General features: G+C 37.8%; 1 protein-coding gene and 2 non-coding genes across 3 annotated transcripts; all 3 read right to left on the bottom strand.

Annotated features, from left to right (window-relative positions):
- Positions 1–1,036: 1,036 nt before the first annotated feature.
- Positions 1,037–1,119, bottom strand: trnal-uaa (transfer RNA leucine (anticodon UAA)). The gene has a single exon. It is a non-coding gene; the product is annotated as a tRNA-Leu (tRNA).
- Positions 1,120–1,712: 593 nt separating this feature from the next.
- On the bottom strand, positions 1,713–1,795 carry trnal-uaa (transfer RNA leucine (anticodon UAA)). The gene has a single exon. It is a non-coding gene; the product is annotated as a tRNA-Leu (tRNA).
- A 6,534-nt stretch (positions 1,796–8,329) lies between these two features.
- On the bottom strand, positions 8,330–17,046 carry fbxo30a (F-box protein 30a). The gene is made up of 3 exons (XM_052153668.1): positions 16,910–17,046; positions 11,609–13,697; positions 8,330–11,032 (listed from the first exon to the last, which is right to left on the bottom strand). The coding sequence occupies exons 2-3, from the start codon at positions 13,649–13,651 to the stop codon at positions 10,829–10,831; spliced, it is 2,247 nt and encodes a 748-aa protein (XP_052009628.1). The 5' UTR covers positions 13,652–13,697; positions 16,910–17,046; the 3' UTR covers positions 8,330–10,828.
- Between the last annotated feature and the right edge of the window lie 904 nt (positions 17,047–17,950).

Below are 17,950 nucleotides of genomic sequence, written 5' to 3'. Positions count from 1 at the left end.
CTACTGGAGAGGGATCCAAACTCATGAGGACGAACATCTATTGGATCTTAAGTCCAACAGTTGAACTACTCGGCCATCGAAAAAATATCAAACCGCTTTGTTTCTCACTAGGGTGCCATTGATTACATTGAGATGGTAGTATTATTTTGCTGATGAGAAGTAGCATAACTGCAAATCGTTTCCACTTTTTTGTCACTACCAAGAGTAGGGTTTGCACCCACAGAGATATGTGTTCTTTGGATTCTAATTCTAAGAACATAAGCACCCAGCTATCCTGGCCATCAAAAGGCACTGCAGACTCCTTTTTCTTAACAGGGTATTTTAGTGCCACTTTGAGAAATAGTATGATGTTGATTGTCCAACGCCTTAACCACTCGGCCATCCTGGTGGATTTTAAGAGTTCCAGGAACCTTTTTTTTTTTAACCTTTTTTTTCAACTGTTGGACTTAACATCCATTGGATCTTAAGTCCAACTGTTGAACTACTCGGCCATCGAAAAAATATCAAACTGCTTTGTTTCTCACTAGGGTGCCTTTGTATTACATTGAGATGGTAGTATTATTTTGTTGATGAGAAGTAGCATAACTGCAAATCGTTTCCACTTTTTTGTCACTACCAAGAGTAGGGTTTGCACCCACAAAGATATGTGTTCTTTGGATTCTAATTCCAAGAACATAAGCACCCAGCTATCCTGGCCATCAAAAGGCACTGCAGACTCCTTTTTCTTAACAGGGTATTTTAGTGCCACTTTGAGAAATAGTATGTTTGATGACCACATTAACCACCATTACTGTGAGTAGCATAAAAGCAATCCATTTATTTCTGGTTAGACATTACAAGGAGAGGGATTGAAGACCAACGGCTGAACAACTCAGGCACTGAAAAGTAGGTGAGACCCCTTTGTTTCTGAAAAGTTCGGCTTCGTACTAGAGAGAATGTTTAATTTATGATGTTGATGAGAAGTGGAGTAATTGCAGGTGTTTTTATGTTATTCAGAAGTAGCTTAAGGGGAAATCATTCAAAACTTCAGAGACACTACCAGGAGTGGGGCTTGAACCCACGAGAACATGTGTTCATTGGATCTTAAGTCCAACGCCTTAACCACTCGGCCATCCTGGTGGATTTTAAGAGTTCCAGGAACCTTTTTTAATTAGCAGGGTGCCTTTGCGTCACTTTGAGAAAGTTTTTTTTAACCACATTTACCATTGTTACTGTGAAAAAGCATCATTAAACTCCATTTTAATCTAGTGAGACACTACATGGAGAGGGATCCAAACTCATGAGGACGAACATCTATTGGATCTTAAGTCCAACAGTTGAACTACTCTGCCATCGAAAAAATATCAAACTGCTTTGTTTCTCACTAGGGTGCCATTGTATTACATTGAGATGGTAGTATTATTTTGTTGATGAGAAGTAGCATAACTGCAAATCGTTTCCACTTTTTTGTCACTACCAAGAGTAGGGTTTGCACCCACAAAGATATGTGTTCTTTGGATTCTAATTCCAAGAACATAAGCACCCAGCTATCCTGGCCATCAAAAGGCTCAGGCACTGAAAAGTAGGTGATACCCTTTTGATTCTGAACAGTTTGGCTTCGTACTAGAGAGAAAGTTTCATTTTTGATGTTGATGAGAAGTGGAGTAATTGCAGGTGTTTTTATGTTATTCAGAAGTAGTTTAAGAGCAAATCATTCAAAAGTTCTGAGACACTACCAGGAGTGGGGTTTGAACCCACGAGGACATGTGTTCATTGGATCTTAAGTCCAACACCTTAACCACTCAGCCATCCTGGTGGATTTTAAGAGTTCCAGGAACCTTTTTTAATTATCAGGGTGCCTTTGCGTCACTTTGAGAAAGACTTTTTTTTTAACCACATTTACCATTGTTACTGTGAAAAAGCATCATTAATCACTAAAAGAAACAAAAAAACCTAGTAATTTGTTTCTCACTAGGGTGCCATTGTATTACATTGAGATGGTAGTATTATTTTGTTGATGAGAAGTAGCATAACTGCAAATCATTTCCACTTTTTGTCACTACCAAGAGTAGGGTTTGCACCAACAAAGATATGTGTTCTTTGGATTCTAATTCCAAGAACATAAGCACCCAGCTATCCTGGCCATCAAAAGGCACTGCAGACTCCTTTTTCTTAACAGGGTATTTTAGTGCCACTTTGAGAAATAGTATCTTAAGTCCAACGCCTTAACCACTCGGCCATCCTGGTGGATTTCAAGAGTTCCAGGAACCTTTTTTAATTAGCAGGGTGCCTTTGCGTCACTTTGAGAAATATATTTTTTTTAACCACATTTACCATTGTTACTGTGAAAAAGCATCATTAAACTCCATTTTAATCTAGTTAGACACTACATGGAGAGGGATCCAAACTCATGAGGACGAACATCCATTGAGCCATCTAAAAGAACATCACACAGGTGCCTTAGTGGTGCATTGAGAAATTATCATTATTATTATCTACATTTGTTATGAGAAATAGCATAAATGCAGTACGTTTCATCTTTTGTGACACTAGCAGGAGTGAGGTTTGAACCCACAAGTACATGTACTCAGTGGATTTTAAGTCCAACACCTTAACCTCTTAAAGGTGCTATATGTAAAATGTTTCATGTAATATTTGCTGTTTTTTTTTGCCAATGTGTGAATGACTTGTAACACAACTTAAAAAACTTAAGTTTTTCTTCCTTCCCGGACTTCCTAGGTTTCCTATTAAAGCCTGTAGACTGATTTTCATGAGAAGGGAGCAGGCCACTTTTGCCGGGAAAATCCAAAGGATGTGACATTTATGCACACTCCCGAGAGCCTTGCCTCAGTACTTCCGCTATTCAGCTATTACAATTGGTAACGTCATCTTAGAGATGGAATCCAGAAAACATCCAGCTCCCAGCACAACACCGACTCCTACACAAACTCAGAGTAAGCCAAAAAAAAACATTTATCTACTGAATCCTGTCTGGCTAAGTGGGAATGTGATCGTGGTTGAGCGAAAACTAGAGTGAGCACCAGCAGTGCATTTGATTCCTGGAGGGACCTTCGTTTGGGGTTGGGGATCAAAACTGACCCCAAATTGCTGTTCTTCTTATTGGACAGGTAAGCTTACATAACTGCAAAGCATGTGAAATATAGTGCCATAAGGATTGATCTGTGTAATTTAAGCTAACTTGATCTTGATTGCTAACGCTGACTAATTGCAAGCTACCTTGCTTCGTAACTTTCAAATAATTTAAACGATCTTCTCTTTATGCTAAATGTCAGGTTAATGTCAATGTTAATCTATAATTATTCAGCAAGGTAAACTACAATAATATATTAAATGAATGCTAGGCAATTTTCAAGATACTTAAAAAAAGACTCATTCATTAGTGTTACGTAACTTGGTTATACAGAAAATATATACATAGCGCATCGCTATATCAAAATGCCAGTTGTGATGGAATCACATTAATACTGAACTGTGTCAACATATTTATAATTAACAGCTATTTATAAACAGCTACTGTCATCATCCACCAAATTTAGCTAACAACTATTGATGAAGCTGGCTAGCTAGCTAACGCCAACATAGGCTATCGTATAAATGCGGTCAATGTATCATGCAAAGAAAAGTGATTACTTCAAACTACAGTCTCGCATAATCAGATCTATATCCACACATTGTTTTAGCCCTGTTCCAGCACTGGAAAGTCAAATATAATATACAGTCTCAAAAGTTTCTAGTAAAACAATTTTAATTATGCTGCCTCATCTGTCAGCATGATGCGGGTGAATCACGTTCAGTCTCTTTGATTTGGTAGATGCTCGCGTACCTATGGAGTGTGTGCACGAGCAACATGTAGCTGGCTATGGCTATATCTTTAATAACAAGGGTTTCTGAATCTTACATACTGCACCTTTAAGCCATCCTTTATTGTCTGATAATATTAATTCAGAGAGCGAAGTTAAAAATGTTTTACGTATTCTAGTATGAGAATATGATAGTTGTACAAAGCTGTTTGTGTAAACTAAGAATGTAAATTGTAAACTGAAGAGTAAGTGATGTGTGATGCTAACACTGATATATAATATAGAACTGGATTGCTCATGAGATGACGGGGGTATTTTAGCCTGTCAGTCACTGATGCTCTATGAGCTTCTGGGCATACCAAGATGGCCGCTCGAACACTTCCGGTGGCTTCACCTCCTGCAGGCAGTTTACCGTTGCATCAACGATCCAGTTCTATATATACACTGATCAGCCACAACATTAAAACCACATGCCCAATATTGTATAGGTCCCCTCGTGCCGCCAAAACAGCACCAACCCGCATCTCAATATAGCATTCTATTAGCTGTGATCTTTCCCTAATGTTTTATAACTCCACTATTAATGCTTTTTTGCAGCCCTGTCACATTTCTAAGCATATGTCCAGAGGATTATGAGTGAGTAATCAGCACCTTTCTCTTTTCTTAGTATCAAGTTGCCTCAAAATGTATTTGGACACTTAAAGGGCAAGGTTTACTTTGAGCTGATTCGTCTCGTGCAGTGTGCGTAATGCAAATTTTGCCATCAGCATAGTGCAGCCTAGTTATACTAGACATATTTGTTCATGAATTACTGTATTTTAACGAATCAGTTGAATCAGTGATTCAATAATAATTTACTTGTAACACATAAAATATGCTAATTTATTGGTTGCCACCTTCTGGCATTAAAGCTGACATTAAAATTAATTTTCCTGTCCCAGCTTAATATGCAGTTACAATAAGTAAACCATTTGTAGGTTGATTTCTTCATTGAGGAAACTGTGGCTCTATACAATATTTATCTGTTTTGAGTGGCCCGGCCAGCCTAACACAACTACATTGGGTCAACCAATGGCATGAGTTTGGGTCAAAAGCAGTGAAATAACTATACGTTGAAATGCCGAGCACTTGACATGGAAAGACACGTGGAAAAGGAATAGGTAAGTATACCACAACCTTAAGCCACACTTAAAATGTCGTTACATTAGATAGAACATCAAGTAGCATTTGCAATCAAAAGATTGTATAGCTTTTCTCAGATCTTACTTAAATGTTACTAATTTTTATTGGATGTATAAAGTGATGTATTTTGGAGTGGTGCGGCATAGTGGACAAAAGCACATAACTGGTAATCAGAAGGTTGCTGGTTTGATCCCCACAGCCACCACCATTGTGTCCTTGAGCAAGACACTTAATCCAAGTTGCTCCGGGGTGATTGTCCCTGTAATAAGTGCACTGTAAGTCTCTTTGGATGAAAGCGTCTGCCAAATGCATAAATGTAAATGTATGAAGTTCACACAGGTGTCCTAGCTGAGTAACAAGTGTAGTTAAGCACATTAACTATGGACATGCTCCACTAACATTTGTCTTTATTTTAATGTGTTGTGTGAATGTTTATTTTTTATTATTTATTATCTTTGAACCTTTCTGTTTTGGGATGCACTTTGGTCAACTGCTGTTGTTTTACATGTGCTTTAGAAATAAAATGTTATAGTATTTTAAATTATATGTGTGTTGTATTAATTTACTTATTTTCATTCATGTTATCATTTAAAACTTAATATGTTTTGCTTGAGATGAGTGCTTGTGAGCTTTCTTAAAAAATAAATGTCACTTGGTGTGATATATTGTTATCTAATGCAATGACATTCAGACAATTGATTTTGATGCATTATTATTTTTTGTGCAGCATCAGATGTAAAAACAAAAACACACACACACTCATGACCTGGAGGACAAAAATGTCAGCATAAAAATACTGCCATAAAAATATTATAGAATAATATTATTTTCCACTTTCACTGACTTTTTTAACCAACATCAGTCCGGATTATAATTACCAAATATTCATTCATTTTCAGTATTTTAACCCTTTAAGTGTCAGTTTGTTTACATGATGCCACTGTTGTGCCACATTGGACTCAATGCAAACATAAAAAACACACTCTGGTATCCATACCAACACACCCACACAATTTTAGCTGCATCATTTATTCAATTGGCCTGCAGTGCTCTATAATACAGCAAACAGAAAATAGGAAAAATCATGTACAGGTGAAACTCGAAAAATTTGAATATCGTGCAAAAGTTCATTAATTTCAGTAATTCAACTTAAAAGGTGAAACTAATATATTATATAGACTCATTACAAGCAAAGTAAGATATTTCAAGCCTTTATTTGATATAATTTTGATGATTATGGCTTACAGCTTATGAAAACCCCAAATTCAGAATCTCAGAATATTAGAATATTACATGAAATCAATAAAAAAAAGGATTTTAAATACAGAAATGTCGGCCCTCTGAAAAGTATAATCATGCATATGTACTCAGTACTTGGTTTGGGCCCCTTTTGCATTAATTACTGCCTCAATGCGGCGTGGCTGAGGTGTTATGGAAGACCAAGATGCTTCAATAGCGGCCTTCAGCTCTTCTGCATTGTTTGGTCTCATGTCTCTCATCTTTCTCTTGGCAATGCCCCATAGATTCTCTATGGGGTTCAGGTCAGGCGAGTTTGCTGGCCAATCAAGCACAGTAATACCATGGTCATTGAACCGGGTTTTGGTACTTTTGGCAGTGTGGGCAGGTGCCAAGTCCTGCTGGAAGATGAAGTCAGCATCTCCATAAAGCTTGTCTGCTGAAGGAAGCATGAAGTGCTCTAAAATGTCCCGGTAGACGGCTGCGTTGACTCTGGACTTAATAAAGCACAGTGGACCAACACCAGCCGATGACATGGCTCCCCAAACCAACACAGACTGTGGAAACTTCACACTGGACTTCAACCATCTTGGATCGTGTGCCTCTCCATTCTTCCTCCAGACTCTGGGACCTTGGTTTCCAAATGAGATGCAAAATTTGCTCTCATCAGAAAAGAGGACTTTGGACCACTGAGCAACAGACCAGTTCTTTTTTTCTTTAGCCCAGGTAAGGCGTTTGACATTTGAAGCCCATGTCCAGGACCCGTCTGTGTGTAGTGGCTCTTGATGCAGTAACTCCAGCCTCAGTCCACTCCTTGTGAAGCTCCCCACACATTTGAATGGCCTTTTCCTGACAATCCTCTCCAGGCTACGGTCATCCCTGCTGCTTGTGCACCTTTTTCTTCCACACTTTTCCCTTCCACTTAACTTTCTATTAATGTGCTTTGATACAGCACTTTGAGAACATCCAACTTCTTTTGCAATTACCTTTTGAGGCTTTCCCTCCTTGTGGAGGGTGTCAATGATGGTTTTCTGCACAACTGTCAGGTCAGCAGTCTTCCCCATGATTGTGAATTCAACTGAACCAGACTGAGAGACCATTTAAAGGCTCAGGAACCCTTTGCAGGTGTTTAGCTGATTAGAGTGTGACACTCTGAGCCTACAATACTGAACCTTTTCACAATATTCTAATTTTCTGAGATTCTGAATTTGGGGTTTTCATAAGCTGTAAGCCATAATCATCAAAATTATATCAAATAAAGGCTTGAAATATCTTACTTTGCTTGTAATGAGTCTATATAATATATTAGTTTCACCTTTTAAGTTGAATTACTGAAATTAATGAACTTTTGCACGATATTCTAATTTTTCGAGTTTCACCTGTATTTGCTCCATAGGCTAGACATGAAAGAAATTGTGCCATCTGGTGGAAGCCAGGGCTCTGGAATTAAAGTATAATATCATAGAATTTATGGTTTTATGCTTTAATGGCACTGGGATCATATATTGGGTTTCAATTGGGACACTTTTGTCCTAAAGGTCCTGAGTTGAACTATTTTGTGTACAGTGTATTATAGATGATAGGAACTGAGATTGAAATATAAAAATTCCCCCAAAAATACACACCTTTGGCAAAATGTAAGCCGTTGGCATTAACACAGCCAAAATAAAAAAAAAAAAAAAAATCAAATTAAAAAGAAAAAAATTCCCGAAGGTCACACAATTGTCTTTCCTCATTTTGTCATCATATTTTGATAATCAAATGAACAGATGGATGCTGTTCTGAAACAGATGAACTCTCCAATAAGACAGACAGACAGACATAGATTTGGCCAGGATGCCCTGTTTGTCTACAGCCCTTCTGAGAACTCTGCTGTTGGAGCCAATTTCCATGAGTTACTGAAGCAGGTGAGCCCATCTGGATCTGTTACTCAAAGTTTTTCATTTGCTATGTGTATGTTTTGGTGCAGAGGGCAAAATAAATTGTGATTAAGGCTGAAAATGAACTGTAAGAGTATTCTCATATTAGTGTTATTACTGTATTTTGGATGATGCACATTGCAGCAACACCACCAAATGGCAAAAACAAGAACAATTTCAATGGCATAAGAATAGAGGTATTTTAAATATAAAGTGGAACCACATCATCATACACTTAAGCAATACATTTTGATCCATTCATTTTTATATTTAATAATTAAACAGTTCAATTTAAAACAATTAGTGTAGCAGGAGGTTGACCAAATGTTAAGTGATTGATTTCATACAATGGCAAACTAATTTCTTTTAACTTTGCATAATGATTTAATTTTAAATATTTGAAACTTGGCTTGGCCTATCTTGTGCTTAGTCAAGCATCACACCAGTGATTGGATCTCTTTAAAATGTGATAAACAATACTAACAAAACGCAAATGATGATAAGATGAAAAAACAGCTTAGGTTCATTTACCCAGGTAAACATCAAACATTTGGATTCTTAACAACAGAAAACGAGGATTTTGTGCACTAGCATGCATGAGGTCACAAACAACACAATAATAGAACTATATGGCAAGTGCCATGCTGAGTTTGAAATGGCACACTACCCATGCAACTTCTGCCATTTCTACCTAAGGCAGAAATAGTAAAAGTAGTGAGATTGTAGGACATTCCAAACTCAGCCTCAGTGTTTGGAGATGGCATTAAATTAACTATATGCTTATTTTCAAAGTAAAGGTGCAAACCACATATTGAATAAACCGACCTCTTCCAAACAAGTAAACAAACGGCACAATTTGTTATCAACCTCTTGGGCTCTAATTTAAAATCCTGATTCCCCTCATTCTTGTTTATAGGGCCTATGTAAAGGTAGGAAAACATTGAGAATTATAGTAATATTTCAATAAATTCATACTATTCACAATTGTTCCAAAATGTGCTCCCACACTGTGTTTACATGTTATATAAATGCATTTTGTTCCTTTAGAGATAAATAAATCACTTCAACATATACATTATAACATGGCGCACATCGACTGGTAAAGTCTCATATATAAGCACTGTTTCGCTCTTCAAAGTTCAAAGACGCTTGAAGAATGTTCAGAAATTTGAACGTTTCAGAATATTGCTCTATATAAACCACTACACATAAATATCAGGAGCTCTGGCTGTAGAATGTAAAGCATGTTATTCAGATTTTACAACATGTCTACTCAACAGGTATGGATAATTATTTCCTCTCCAAATTCAAATTTTACATTTTAACTGTACACCTAAAAAAACAAATAAGGAAAAACTGAACTCTGTAGAAACCGTAAACACTGGCTTGTTTTAAGTTATATTCGAAGAGCATCACAAAAAACTGTTTCTTTGTCACAAACAAAGCCCTCTATAATGGCATATGTTTCATATTAAACTCCTGATATACAGAGAAGAATATCTGCAGATGCACTGTTTAGAAGCACTGCAGTCTTGTACCTGTCCTGCAGGTTTTGGTACATTGACTCAAAATCACAAAGATTGTAATGAGAAATAAGTTTTGCCATACAGCACATACCGTTGACATCAATACAGTACATTTTTGGATGAGTCCTTTGCCCCGGAATTCAACATAATGGCACAAACATTAATAGTCGGCCGACATAATCAATGTTTGTTTACTTTCTGAAAGACAGAAGATTCTAGTGGAAGTGCTGTGTTTGAGGGTATCAAGTACGGGATGTTGTATGTTGGTAAAATGTAAAGGCATAAATGTTTCTCAGAGACTTAACTGCTATATGTTATTTTCAACTGAGTGGTAAAAATGAAAAATGCCTAAAACGAATTGATTTTTAAATGTACAATCAGGTATCAGTGGTTCTCAACTGGGCCTTGACCTCAAAATGGGTTGCAGATCTGTTCTGATAGTTTCACAGACACTAGCAAAAAACAATGCTAAATGCAAATAATATAATGCAATAAACCAAGGTTTCCTAAATAAATGCCTTTACTTGTTGACGTCTGTATGTCCAATAAAACTCTATAATATTTTAGAGCAAATTCATCTTAGTAGAAGTTAGTCAAATAAGATGTTAAGATGTTAACATGACATGTTGAATGACATGTTCCCATCCTCAGAAACCATTAAAATTATGCAAGGTAAAAGAATACATGACCAGATTATATTAAATATAGGTCACGCCAGGTGCTGTGTTGTTTCGCCACTAGATGTCCAATGTAAAATCTGGAAGCAAACCAATTGAGAACCACTGATCAAACACATCTTGAACTCCTGCATTACTAAATGTTGACAATTACAATTGGTCATTACTATTTAACAATTTTTTTCTAGTCTGAGTCTACATATCTCAACAAAAACAATGAAACTCAAAAACATTTCCAAATATATTGTATCAAAATATGCAGGCAATATAACCATTATCTTTACATCAAACAGGTAGATATTGTTTATTAGAAAAATCTCTTCCAAAAGTGGTTTAATTTGAGGCTCCAGTTTTATTTTACTTTGCCATAAAAATTCTGTACATTATAAAGCTTAACTTAAACAGATAAGGCATGCTATATTATAAAATGAAATGTAATCCTCTTCTGTCAAACTGGAAAATATTTTCTGTTTGCATTTGATTACAGCCTATATCACGGGTTTTAGCACTGATCGCAGTGAGCGCCCCTCCTTTGTGAGTTCTCTCGTGAAACTCATACATGGTAGAGGGACCGCGTCTTCCCGGTGCGATACTGTGTTGAACTTGCATGTCTTCAGGTGATCCGCCATGCTGGAAATGTTAGCAAACTTCCACTCATTCACAGTGTCAAAAGCTGTACTGAACCGCCACACCTAAAATCCAAAGACATCAACAATTAATGAAGAATTCTGAAAACAGTTGTATCTATGCATTGTGGAGTTTACAAGAAAAACCAAAAGCTATTTAAAGATAGAATGACAGACAGAATGACAGTCAGATGGATTGACAGAAAGAATAATGGATGATTAGATGGATGGAACGACACAGACAGAGGCTTTGACTTTTGAGGTCTCTTTTCAATAATTCAATCTGAACAAAGAGTGACCTATTTATTTATAAAAACAAATGAAAAGTTAAAAGGATCTCAACATGCAAGAAAAAAAAACATACCATTGTACCATTTAACAAAAACACATTACAGATATTTAGCTAAAAACCCTCTTCATCATCAACAACACAGATAGATAGATATATAGATAGAAAGACAGACAGAACTACAGACAGACAAATAGAATGATAGACAGAACGATGGAACAACAGACAGACCAACAGACAGATATATAGATAGATAGATAGAATGACAGACAGAAAGATAACTTGGCTTTCTATTGGCCAACCACTGGTTATCTGTATGGAATGCTCTGAATAATGAAGACAACTTTGATTACCTTGTCTTGTATCTGCCAGGATGACGTTCCATCAGCACGTTGTGTCTTCACCCAGAGGAGGACTACCATACCACGGGACAGAAGTAAACTGGCACACACATCCCTCATGGTGCGAGACACTCTGGACAGTTGGCACAGGCTAAAACCATCTAGGAAGCTTGCAATATGCTGGAGTAACTCAAAGGGCATGTCACTAAGGTGGTCACAGTGGGAGTCAAACTGACAGGTGTTTCTGGAGAGAGGTTCATCTGAACACTCTGCTAGACCTGGCTGCATGCCAAATGAGCCCAAATGTCTGTCATGGATTATTCTGAAACCTTGTACTGAGGGACAGAATCTTCTTTGTGAGTATGTGCATCCATAGTATGCCAGTGGGCATCTTTGCTCCATCCATCCATTAAGACCTGCATGGATGTCCCCATGAACATTCTTAAAATGGGAGGAAAACTCATCCCTACGAAACAACTGTCCACACACAAAGGTAAACATTGAGCGTTGCTTGGTTTGATAGCGAGCCACGCACTCCAGAACCAAGTCTAACCTCAGGGTATGGAATGGACTTGGGTTGGACAATTGTGGACTGGCATGATCACAGGCAGAAGCAGAGGCAATATCGCCAACCATGGTGTTTGTAGCCAATATGGCAGAAGGGAGAGAGAAGGTCTGTGTACCGAAGTCAATGCGATACCCATCAACAAAACGGCTGTCCGAGATGCCTCTGCCACCAGGCGAGTCACCCAAACAGAAGAGCAAGGCAGCGGTGATGAGGTCAATGCCATGCAGGCCCATTGGATCATCTGCCACGTCAAGGTCCGATGTGTCCACTGCCTTATCCTCCATCTTGGCTTTGAATAAATAGGGGTCAGAAAACAGACTCCTCCGCCCATTGATTGTAAACAAACTCATGCCCCTGAGTACCTGGAGGTTCTCCAATTTGCGCTCCAACCATCTGTCTTCAATTCGAAAATGCAAATGGTGCAGAACATTGTTGTGCATCAGGTTAGGCAAAGCAATGGGCAAAGGGAGAGGTAGTTGGGCCAAAGGGGCCATTTCTGGCTCCCGTGCTACAATAGGCATTGAATGATATGGCAACACTTGCCTAACGTTTGAGGAACCACTGATCGTTGCAGCTCCATCCAGAAGAACCTTTTTAAGTTTGACCAGGTTGTCATCATTCCCTTCATCATGATATCCATTAGGTTCTATTCCACCATTCTCTTCCTCTTCTTCCTCAGAAGACTCACCATATCCATTGTTTCCTAAACAATCATCTCCTTCTTCTTCAGGGTCTACAGGAAAAGGACAGTCAGCTCCACCAACAGCTCCCAACTCAGAGTCTGAATCCGTGTCACTTTCTTTCATGGCGTCACTCCTAGGGTCCCCATCTCCATTCCTGAAATTGGTGCAAGCTCCATTCTCTTCCTCACCATTGCAATTGTCTACGATCAAGTCAATATTCTTTGCACTACTGAGAATGTCCAAAGTTTCTGCTAAAACTACACTGTTTTCAACAGAAGCAATGTACGGTTGACCGAATGGTTCCTCATCTGTTTTGATCAATTTATTTTCCGTATCCGAGTTCAACCTTTCATTTTCCTGATTTTGCTCTTCAACGTTTTTTGTCACAGTGGTTGCGACTTTAAGAGATTCTAGTAACATACGCTGATCCTGTAGAGCCAAAGCCATGTCAAGCTGCTCCACATCACAAACATCCTTACTCAAGTTCTCATAGGACTTGCTATCTGCATAACTAACCGGCCATCGATTCCATTCCATAGTGCAACATACAACACTAGCTGGGCACGTTTTAAGGTGTTGTGCCATTTTCACCCTGGCAATTGTAAATGGACATCCAAATCCAAAGTTCAGACATGGCACTCTTTCATAAGGGCACAGTAAAAGGTGTTCATTCAGTTTGCATGAGTGGAAAACAGCCCCACACACAAGTGGGCAACCCATGAGGTCACAGGAAATGCTAGCCTCTGTTCTTATCATACATCGTCGGTTCACACAGTTCAGGCAATGGAAATGAAGGCCTTCCATTGCAAATATTAACAGCTTTCTTAATTCAAAGAGACTATTCCAAACTCTGTAATAGAATAGAAAACAAATAATTAGATCGGATCCCTAATTAATAATTCATGTCTTGTCATGCAGTGAATGTGAAGTGTTTATTCTTGTTCTGAAATACACCCAGTTACACAAGGTTAAAATCATAATCTTATTTTGGACCAACATGTGGGGCATTTTTGGGTACAACACATCACACGGCTTAAAATTTAAGTCCTCAACTCATTTGGAAAGTCCCTGCTAAGGGATAAGTGTAAATCAGAGCCATCTGCCCTTTTGCAGTATGTTTACCAAATCACTAGTCTAAACCATTGCATTGTATTTCACAACTCTCCTTGTCGCACAGTTGCACATCACACCAATTCTTCGAAGACTCAGAAGGAACATGAGCCTATGTTTCTGAACGGCATGTTACAGGAATCAGTCATGGCTTTCATTCAATAGAAACACTTCCATAAAGGCTAAATACTGCACTGTCATTCAAGAAGCTTCTCTCTCCAACATGATAGGGCTTGGCTAGACATGTGCAGTTAGACTCAGCCAGCATGACCTAAATACAAACCATTCGAGTAAGTTAGGGAGAGGGGGGGTCACACTGTGTTGTGAGCTTTGAATGATCAAGTTGACTTTTAACATAGACCTTATATTGCCGGCTGGGTATAAACATTGTGTAATGTTTGTGTACAATGCCAGCGTGTTAGGCTACCATGTGTCTTGTGATGGCATCTTCTGAAAGAAGTGTACTGAGGGGCTGCAAAACACATTTGAGGATGTTCTGAATCACTCAGGTGTTTGGTATAGTGCTCATGTGCAATGCCAATGTAATATGACATGGTTGCATAATCAACTGCTCATAATTACAACAGACCACAAACCAGTTCAGATATGAAATGGCATGATCCTAAATGACATGACCCCAATATGACAAGATTGAAAACAAGGCATAATTCATAAGGCAATCTAAATCATCGCTTCAGATCAGCAGCAGTAGGCACGTGACAATAGCGTTGACAAGTTCACGTGAGAACTGAGGCATGTGCATCACACATGAATGTGCAGCGCTGTACAGAAGCTTGGTTGGTTTTTGGTTAGATCTGTATTTATCAGTTTCTTTACTCACAATGGTGCGTTTGTGTGCTTATCCTGGATGTCTCGACCAAGAGGAGAATTTGAGATTACGTCTGTAATCTTGCAACGTGAAAAAGTCACACAAGAGACCGTGTGGTCCACCCTTACCTGAAGCTTACCAGAAGTGATGGTTCATAGTTAAAAAGTACTTCAATATTGATAATTTTTGCACCAACAGTGATCGCATCACTTTACAAGACAGTCGTATCGACAACATTTATGCTGACTGTCTGTGATTTTTGGAACTTTTTTTTGGAACAGATATTTTTCTATTTTTGTTTCACATGTTTTTTGCTGAAGAAAGAAAGTAATTCACACCTGAGATATCATGAGGGTGTGTAAATGATGAGAGAATTTTCATTTTTGGGAGAACTATCCCTTTACCATGATTTAATGAAAAAAAAAAAAAATCCCAAACATGATATGACCCCATATATGAAATGATGCCAGTGAACCTATACATGTCATGAACCAAATTGATCTTAAACATGATATGATCCTAATAAGGCCGTCATATAAAAATTCTAAATTAAATTAAAAAAGCTAATTTGAAGGATAAAAATATGCATACAATTTTTTCTGCAGCGGAAAATAAATAAATAGCAAAGTTGGTGTGCCAAGACACTTTTTTTTAACTCGACATACATCTGGAAGCGCAGCTCTCCTGCACGAGATGCTGAAAAAACAGATGTGGCGCAACGGTTGATGACGTCCATTTAGCAATGTTGACAATGAAAATCAATAGAAAAACAGCGCAGATGAACACAAAAATAAGTTTGGTGTAAACAGCCCATTAGATTTAGCTTCATCTCTTATCAGAATTCCTAGCATAAGCAAATGCATTTTAAAACGCTGAGTCAAGTGAAAGAAGTTACATTTGGAAAAGCGATTTTCGAAATCCTTTTGTTCCGTTTCATTCAGCTGCACTCCGTCTAGCGTCCTGGCTCAAATACAAGCTGTTGTTGCGGTGAGGTCGAGTATTAGCTGTTTCAACCGTGCAACATGAAGTGAGCATACATCTGTCTATCAAAGTATTTTCTTACTCATTTTCCTTTTTACTTAAGATTGGAGAATATGAACTGGCTGAATTTTGGATTTGTAATTTTTATTTGATTAATTTAAAGGATTAGTTCACGCAAAAATTTTAATTCTCTCATAATTTACGCACCCTGCAAGGCATCCCAGATGTGTATGACTTTCTGTCTTCTGCTGAACAAAGGAACATTTTTAAAAGAATAGTGAATGGTGACCAAAGCTCCAAAGGCACATAAAGGCAGCATAAAATGTCTTCAGAAGTGAAACAATTGGTGTGGGTGAGAAACAGATCAATATTTAAGTCCTTTTTACTATGAATCTCCACTTTCGCTTTCACTTCCACATTCTTCTATTTTTAAATATTGATCCGTTTCTTGATCATATCAATTCAGAAGACATGGATTAAACCACTGGAGTCTTATGGATTACTTTTATGCTGCCTGTATGTGCTTTTTGGGGATTCAAAGTTCTGACCACTATTCACTTGCATTGTATGGCCCTACAGAGCTGAGATATTCTTCTACAAATATTCCCTAATGTGAGCCCTGTTGACAGCCCTCGATCCTAATAATCCCTAAACATAACAACCCCAAAACATAAAATTATCCCAAAACAATGACCTCCAAACTGGTTTTATACATGCAATGAATTCAAGCTCATCTCAGTCAAAGCTCATGAAACCTGATGCAGCTTTTGTTGTTCTTCCTGAGCTTGAATATAACGACTGTCAACAATAACCGGATAGGGTCGTGACCACTTTTAGATCAATAACCAATGACTTAACACGAATGAACCGTTCCCAAACATCTTTAAATATTTATATTATGACAGGTAGGTTTTAATTTGTTTAAAACTCTCAAATACAAAGACCTTCGCATTAGCTTGGTAGCCGCTAATTCAGGGATAATAAATTACACGCACACGAAATGAATAAACTTCTTTGGCTGGCAAGCATTTTTGATTCTATTTAAAATTGGACAATAAATATTTAATTTGTCATTCAACAAAAGACGGAGTATATTCGGTTATGGAAACTAGTCAAAGTAAACACACATGAAAGTATCTTACCGTCGAACAGTCTTCGGTGTCGGATGGACAGTCTTATTTAATCGCTTATTAGTATTTAATTAGATATAATAACAGTGTGTGATGTTGTCACTGCTGTCTGTATATTAATATTTTGATTTCGGTGCGTGAGTGCTGATATACTGAAAAGAACTGCAGACAGAAATGGGCGGAGATTAAACACACGCGCATGCGCACACTATTTACAATAAAACATTTTACAAGTTATATATATATATATATATATATATATATATATATATATATATATATATATATATATATATATATATATATATATATATATATATATATTTATTTATTTATCCCCCACCCCACATCAATCTACACTCCGTACCCCATAATAACAAAGCAATTTTTGATAACTGGAAATTCATTTAAAATAAAAAACTGAAATATCACATTGACATAAGTATTCTGAACGTTTAGTTGAAGCACCTTTGGCAGCGATTACAGCCTCAATTATTTTTGGGTATGATGCGACGAGCTTTGCACACATGGATTTGGGGATTCTTCTCTGAAGATCCTCTAACACTCTGTCAAGTTGGATGGGGACCGTCGGTGGACAGCCTTTTTCAGGTCTCTCCAGAGATGTCCGATTGGGTTTCTGGCTGAGTTGTCCCAGAGCTGGAGCAGACACGGTGAGAAGAATAATGTCTCAGCAAAAAATAAAAAAATAAATAAATATATACATCACTTGTAAAATGTTTTATTGTAAATAGTGTGCGCATGCGCGTGTGTTTAATCTCCGCTCATTAGTGGTGCTTGCAAAGCATCACTATTGTAATCTCACATACTTATTTTTATTTTTATTTTTCTTCTTTTTATTATTATTCTATCTCCGTACAAAACTTCGGCACCTAACTCGTCCCGCACCGTTTGGCGTAGACCCACAAATGAGGTGTCAAATCGAACGGCCTATTGAGGACACGTGTGCTATGACTTTTATAAGCGATCGGGGTACGGTATTTGCCCCAGGGGCAAAAAAGCGGCCGAAAAATCCCATAGACTTAACATTGTGAC

Source organism: Xyrauchen texanus, chromosome 22 (genome assembly GCF_025860055.1).
Source record: "Xyrauchen texanus isolate HMW12.3.18 chromosome 22, RBS_HiC_50CHRs, whole genome shotgun sequence".
In the NCBI taxonomy this organism is placed as follows: Eukaryota; Metazoa; Chordata; class Actinopteri; order Cypriniformes; family Catostomidae; genus Xyrauchen; species Xyrauchen texanus.
This window is presented reverse-complemented; position numbering and strand designations above follow the sequence as displayed.